This window comes from Oncorhynchus masou, chromosome 5 (assembly GCF_036934945.1).
Source record: "Oncorhynchus masou masou isolate Uvic2021 chromosome 5, UVic_Omas_1.1, whole genome shotgun sequence".
In the NCBI taxonomy this organism is placed as follows: Eukaryota; Metazoa; Chordata; class Actinopteri; order Salmoniformes; family Salmonidae; genus Oncorhynchus; species Oncorhynchus masou.
In genome coordinates this window covers 86,668,677-86,676,309 of record NC_088216.1, presented here as the reverse complement: position 1 = coordinate 86,676,309, position 7,633 = coordinate 86,668,677, and the positions used below count along the sequence as shown (strand labels likewise).

At 42.3% G+C, this 7,633-nt stretch overlaps 1 protein-coding gene across 1 annotated transcript in view; it reads right to left on the bottom strand.

Annotated features, from left to right (window-relative positions):
* Positions 1-7,633, bottom strand: part of LOC135530244 (dedicator of cytokinesis protein 3-like) — a 277,860-nt gene that overhangs the window by 97,208 nt on the left and 173,019 nt on the right. The window contains 2 exon segments of the mRNA XM_064958601.1: positions 2,451-2,578; positions 3,329-3,521. Coding sequence (XP_064814673.1) covers positions 2,451-2,578; positions 3,329-3,521 — 321 coding nt within the window.

Sequence of the window (7,633 nt, the reverse complement as noted above, 5' to 3'; positions counted from 1 at the left end):
GACCTCCAGGAAGACCACAGGATTCCTACTGTACATGAAGACCTCCAGGAAGACCACAGGATTCCTACTGTACATGAAGACCTCCAGTAAGACCACATGATTCCTACTGTACATGAAGACCTCCAGTAAGACCACAGGATTCCTACTGTACATGAAGACCTCCAGTACGACCACAGGATTCCTACTGTACATGAAGACCTCCAGGAAGACCACAGGATTCCTACTGTACATGAAGACCTCCAGTAAGACCACAGGATTCCTACTGTACATGAAGACTTCCAGTAAGACCACAGGATTCCTACTGTACATGAAGACCTCCAGGAAGACCACAGGATTCCTACTGTACATGAAGACCTCCAGTAAGACCACAGGATTCCTACTGTACATGAAGACCTCCAGGAAGACCACAGGATTCCTACTGTACATGAAGACCTCCAGTAAGACCACAGGATTCCTACTGTACATGAAGACCTCCAGTAAGACCACAGGATTCCTACTGTACATGAAGACCTCCAGTAAGACCACAGGATTCCTACTGTACATGAAGACCTCCAGTAAGACCACATGATTCCTACTGTACATGAAGACCTCCAGTAAGACCACAGGATTCCTACTGTACATGAAGACCTCCAGTAAGACCACAGGATTCCTACTGTACATGAAGACCTCCAGTAAGACCACAGGATTCCTACTGTACATGAAGACCTCCAGGAAGACCACAGGAATCCTACTGTACATGAAAAACATCTTTACTCTAGCTTTAACTTCATGACTGATGTCTTGAGATGTTGTTTCAATATATCCACATCATTTTCAATTCCTCATGTATCCATCTATTTTGTGAAGTGCACCAGTCCCTCCTGCAGCAAAGCACACCCACAACATGATGCTGCCACCTCCGTGCTTCACGGTTGGGATGGTGTTCTTCGGCTTGCAAGCATCCCCCTTTTTCCTCCAAACATAACGATGGTCATTATGGCCAAACAGTTCTATTTTTGTTTCATCAGACCAGAGGATATTTCTCCAAAAAGTACGATCTTTGTCCCCATGTGCAGTTGCAAACCGTAGTCTGGCTTTTTTATGGTGGTTTTGGAGCAGTGGCTTCTTCCTTGCTGAGCGGCCTTTCAGGTTATGTCGATATAGGACTCGTTTTACTGTGGCTATAGATACTTTTGTACCTGTTTCCTCCATCATCTTCACAAGGTCCTTTGCTGTTGTTCTGGGATTGATTTGCACTTTTCGACCCAAAGTACGTTCATTTCTAGGAGACAGAACGCGTCTCCTTCCTGACGGCTGCGTGGTCCCATGGTGATTATACTTGCGTACTATTGTTTGTACAGATGAGCGCGGTACCTTCAGACGTTTGGAAATTGCACCCAATAATGAGCCAGGCTTGTGGAGGTCTACAATTTTTTCTCAGGTCTTGGTTGATTTCTTTTGTTTTTACCCTGATTTCAAACAAAGAGGCACTGAGTTTGAAGGTAGACCTTGAAATACATCCACAGGTACACCTCCAATTGACTCAAATTATGTCAATTAGCCTACCAGAAGCCATGCCATAATTTTCTGGAATTTGTGTATGCAAACTTCTTACCCACTGGAATTGTGATACAGTGAATTATAAGTGTAAATAGTCTGTCTGTATACAATTGTTGGAAAAATTACTTGTGTCATGCTCACAGTAGATGTCGTAACCGACTTGCCAAAACTACAGTTTGTTAACAAGAAATTTGTGGAGTGGTTGAAAAACAAGTTTTAATGACTCCAACCTAAGTGCAAGTAACCATCCGACTTCAACTGTATTTGGCTAAGGTGTATGTAAACTTCCGACTTCAACTGTATTTGGCTAAGGAGTATGTAAACTTCCGACCTCATCTGTATTTGGCTAAGGAGTATGTAAACCTCCGACTTCAACTGTATCTTATACAGTGTCATGAACCGGTGCGTTGAACCATCTACAGACTTCCTAAATGCGAATTAACATAATCCAGAGCGAATATGGTTATGGTTTAAAATTGAGAGTCAGGATTGCTTTGACACAGTTGCTCATACATAAGGAGGCCTGACCAATGTCTGTTAATCATCCTAGAACCTGACACCAGGTGATGTAATTGTATTTGTCTTGTTTGTACGGACTAGAGATAGTTTACCAGAGAGCTGGTCTTGATGATGGAGAAGATAGAGACTAGAGATAGTTTACCAGAGAGCTGGTCTTGATGATGGAGAAGATAGAGACTAGAGATAGTTTACCAGAGAGCTGGTCTTGATGATGGAGAAGATGGAGACTAGAGATAGTTTACCAGAGAGCTGGTCTTGATGATGGAGAAGATAGAGACTAGAGATAGTTTACCAGAGTGCTGGTCTTGATGATGGAGAAGATAGAGACTAGAGATAGTTTACCAGAGTGCTGGTCTTGATGATGGAGAAGATAGAGACTAGAGGTAGTTTACCAGAGAGCTGGTCTTGATGATGGAGAAGATACTGCTGAGGATGCCAGAACAGATGAGGAGCTCTTTCTGCTGTCTCAGGTGGAGGTGGATGTGATGTAGAACTACAGGAAGCAAGATCCTACGAGACTCTGCGAGAGAGAGATACATAGAGAGAGAGAAAATACCTATAGTTGACCGACACAACAGTTTTTGAAAAAAAACAAAACAAACTTTTACCCCTTTTTTTCTCCCCAATTGGTTGTTTAAAGTCTTGTCCTATCAATGCAACTCCCCTACAGACTCGGGAGAGGCTAAGGTCAAAAGCTATACGTCCTCCTGAACACGGCCCTGCCAAGCCGCATTGCTTCTTTGACACAGTGCACGCTTAACCCGGAAGCCAGCCGCACCAATGTGTCAGAGGAAACACTGTCCAGCTGGCGACTGCAGTTAGCTTGCAGGCGCCCGGCCTGCCACAAGGAGTTGCTAGAGGGCGATGGGACAAGGAAATCCCGGTCGGCCAAACCCTCCCCTAACCCAGACGATGCTGGGCCAAACCCTGCCCTAACCCTGACGATGCTGTGCCAAACCCTCCCCTAAACCGGACGATGCTGGGCCAATTGTGCGCCGCCTCATGGGTCTCCCAACACGGCCAGCTGTGACACAGCCTAGAATCGAACCAGCGTCTGTAGTGACGCCTTAGACAGCTGCGCCACTCGGGAGGCCCAACCGATACCACAGTTAACGATACCTTCTGTATTTCATCCATTCACATCCATGTGGATCTTTTTACTTACATATTATAAGTAAAACACCCCAAAACTCTGAACAAAAAAACTGGTGTAATGCATCAAAATGGTCATCAGCCTGAGTGTTCATCATGTCATCCAATTGGTAAATACCTGGGAAGGAGAAGAGGCGACTGTCGACGGTGCGAGCGATGGACTGCAGTTTGACCACATCCATGGACTGTCCAATGTGTACGGTACTGGGCATACTGCCCAGCGTGCCCCGTACGAACTCTGCCACTTCCTGGACTGTAAACATCTGAAGCAGTTCGTCAAAGATAGCCGGGAACGAGTTCAATAGCGCCGCCTAGGGGTGGGGGAGAAACAGAGGGAGGCTGAGAGATTTAGGAGAGATGGGGAGAGAGTGACCAGCTCCATACTCCACACTGGACCAATGGCTCAGGGATGTGGTGGGGGTGATTTTGGGGGTGTGAGACAGACTGCCAGGCCAGTGTACCAAGGAGCAACAAACTAATCGAAATGGAAGGATAACCTATCAAAAATCAGACATTTCCCATTCATAGATTTTTTACATTTCCCGTTCATATTGATCCTCTTGCACCTACGTACCATGATTCAACCTATGGCCCAACAGTCCAAATGACACAAAGACAGTCCTGGAAAAGTTGTGAGGATCTCCAAGGATCTCCAGGCATCACAGAGTCATTACACAGAGTCATAACTTAGTGTCATTACACAGATTCATAACATATAGTCATTACACAGAGTCATTACACAGATTCATAACATATAGTCATTACACAGAGTCATTAGACAGAGTCATGGCTCGTGGGAAGACATGACATGATGATGCAAGAGTAGGAAAATAGTTTGTCAGGTTAAACAAAACACAGGAGGCAAACCAAATACATTTACATACAGTTTCATTCTGTTTGGATTGGTGAAATGGTTGGGAGATTGATTGGTGAGTTGGTTGGGGGGTTTATTGGTGAGTTGGTTGAGGGGTTGATTGGTGAGTTGGTTGAAGGGTTGATTGGTGAGTTGGTTGGGAGATTGATTGGTGAGTTGTTTGGGAGATTGATTGGTGAGTTGTTTGGGGGGTTGATTGGTGAGTTGGTTGGTGACTTGGTTGGGAGATTGATTGGTGAGTTGTTTGGGAGATTGGTTGGTGAGTTGTTTGGGAGATTGATTGGTGAGTTGTTTGGGGGGTTGATTGGTGAGTTGGTTGGTGAGTTGGTTGGGAGATTGATTGGTGAGTTGGTTGAGGGGTTGATTGGTGAGTTGTTTGGGGGGGTTGATTGGTGAGTTGGTTGGTGAGTTGGTTGGGGTGTTGATTGGTGAGTTGGTTGAGGGGTTGATTGGTGAGTTGCTTGGTGAGTTGGTTGGGAGATTGATTGGTGAGTTGGTTGAGGGGTTGATTGGTGAGTTGGTTGGGAGATTGATTGGTGAATTGTTTGGGGGGTTGATTGGTGAGTTGGTTGGTGAGTTGGTTGGGAGATTGATTGGTGAGTTGTTTGGGAGATTGATTGGTGAGTTTGGGAGATTGATTGGTGAGTTGTTTGGGAGATTGATTGGTGAGTTGTTTGGGAGATTGATTGGTGAGTTGTTTGGGGGGTTGATTGGTGAGTTGGTTGGTGAGTTGGTTGGGAGATTGATTGGTGAGTTGGTTGGTGAGTTGGTTGGGAGATTGATTGGTGAGTTGATTGAGGAGTTAATTGGTGAGTTGTTTGGGGGGTTGATTGTTTTTAAAAGGGGTTGGTTATTTGGGAAGGGGTAGGTGGATTGGTTGAGAGGAGGTAGGAGCAATGTTCCCTCTACAGTTTGTCACAGCGCAGCGTGAAACAGTGCGGAAATAGACATCCACAGTGGGAAGGCTATATATAATGATATTTATATATAATGATATTTATATATATAATGATATTTTGGAGATTATTTTGTTTTCAAGAAAATGACAGTGAGTGATTGTAATCTGAATAAAGGCCAAAATATAGCCCTCCTGATAGCCATAATGCCGCTGTACAACGTGACCATGTGTGTTTGAAAGAGTATTTTCCAGTATGCAACAATTTGTTTCCCTTCGTTAAACGAATTTGTTGCAATAGTTCTGTAATTCAGTGATACTTATTCCCATAGTACTTCGTTATGGATCCATAACTAAATTAACATCTGCATCTTGAAAGAGTATTTGTATCATTATTTTATTAACGAAAGCATAAAGATGCTGATGAAGAAACACAGTACTGTACAGTATATGCTTTTACATTTGGATAATAAAGCATTTAAAGCATTTTGAAGATAAGCCACTGGCATTTGTTTATTAGGCTACTGACAACATAGCTTACAATACATACTGTAGTAAACATGGGAAAGTGCCTAGTTCCTTACATAAGGGAGAGCAGGCCATGTCCAGACTTTCTCGGTGACCTCAAGTACCTTCAATAATGGCTGTACTAGAGAATAAGTGCACGCAAGAGGCCGGGTTTCAATTCCTCGACGGGGAGGAAGGAGTAGGCTGTCCTTGTAAATAAAAATGTGGTCTTAACTGATTCCATATGTGTTATTTCATAGTTGTGATGTCTTTACTATTATTCTACAATGTAGAAAATAGTTTTAAAAAATAAAGAAAAATCCTGGAGTGAGTATGTGTGTCCAAACGTTTGATTGGTTCTTGCTTAATTAATTTGATTAAGAAAAATGAAAAACCTTCTGGGTTTCCGTTAGGATGGAACGGAAAATATGGCGCTGTACAACGTGATGGTCAGCAGTACAGTACTGGGCTATTTAGCTAAATAATCCGGTGTCCTGTGGGAGACTGGGGTTCAATTCCCTGATGGGGAGGAAGGAGTAGGCTGTCCTTGTAAATAATAATTTGTTCTTAACTGACTTGCTGACTTAACTGACTTGCCTAGTAAAATAAAGGTTACACTAAGAGCACAACATTTCTACACCCTAATTGTATAATTGTAGTCTAACCAATACCCAAACTGAGATTCAGTGAAAATAAAAAACCTCATTGATTTATCAAGACCAGTCCCCATGCTTGTCTCAGAGCAGGGCTATATGGTGCTGAAATAGTTGACCACGACGGGTAGGCTGATGCTTCAAATCCTATTGCTTCTAATTTAAATATGCTCTTTAAATAAATAAGACCTACACCACTTTTAACAACACATTACTCAACACTAGTGACTCATGTCGCCTACAGTAAACCATCAGTATATCTTATAATATGACGTGACTCTCTGCCAATAATTACATATATTGGAGGATTGGAGGATATTTCTGTAACTCAGTGATATTTATTCCCACAGTAATTCGTTATGGATCCATAACTAAATAAAAATCAGCATTCTGAAAGAGTATTTTTATCATTATTTCATTAATGAAAGCATAAAGATGCCATTATAAGTTACATTGTTTTAGTTTGAACGTGCAGACTGGCACTAAGAACAGAACAGTGGGAACGTTTCCCTAGTCAGCGCCATTATTAATGCAATGCCCCTTAAATATTTTGGAGAAGATTTCATTTTCAAATCATGTCAAATGAGCGAGAATGTCATGCCCTGACCTTAGAGATCCTTTGTATGTCTCTATTTGGTTTGATTAGGGTGTGATTTGGGTTGGGTATTGTGTACTACAGTAGGGTCAGGGTGTGATTTGGAGTGGCCTACAGTACTACAGTAAGAGCAAAATAATCATAACAAAATAAACTAACAAAAACCTCAGTGTAACAACAGTTTCAGTAAGTAACACTGAAGTTGTGTTCAATTATCAGTTTCTATTTAGGTTTATGTCTCCCATTCATTGTCAGTTAGAGACACAGTAGGACCCAAAAGCATATTAAGTCCTCTAACTCCCCCTGGTGGTGGTCTGGAGCAATGAAGTAGTGACGCAGGGTACCGTACTAAACCACAACTGACCTCTAAGTCCCGCTGGGTAAACTCGCAAGTTTCAAAAGGAGGAACCACTGTATACAGTACCCGGTCAAAAGTTTTAGAACACCTATTCATTCAAAGGTTTTTATTTATTTTTACTATTTTCAATATTGTAGAATAACAGGGAAGACATCAGAACTATTAAAATAACAAATATGGAATTATGTAGTAACCAAAAAAGTGTTAAACATATCAAAATATATTTTATATTTGAGATTCTTCAAAGTAGCCACCCTTTGCCTTGACGACAGCTTTGCATACTCTTGGCATTCTATCAACCAGCTTCATGAGGTAGTCACCTGGAATGTATTGCAATTAACAGGTGTGCTTTGTTAATTTGTGGAATTTGAGCAAATCAGTTGTGTTGTGACAAGGTTGGGGGGGGTGTATACAGAAGATAGCCCTATTTGGTAAAAGACCAAATCCATATTATGGCAATTACAGCTCAAATAAGCAAAGAGAAACGACGTGCTTCTCTGCTCCGACTGATATTTCACAGCTTAGAGGGCGGATGTTTGAG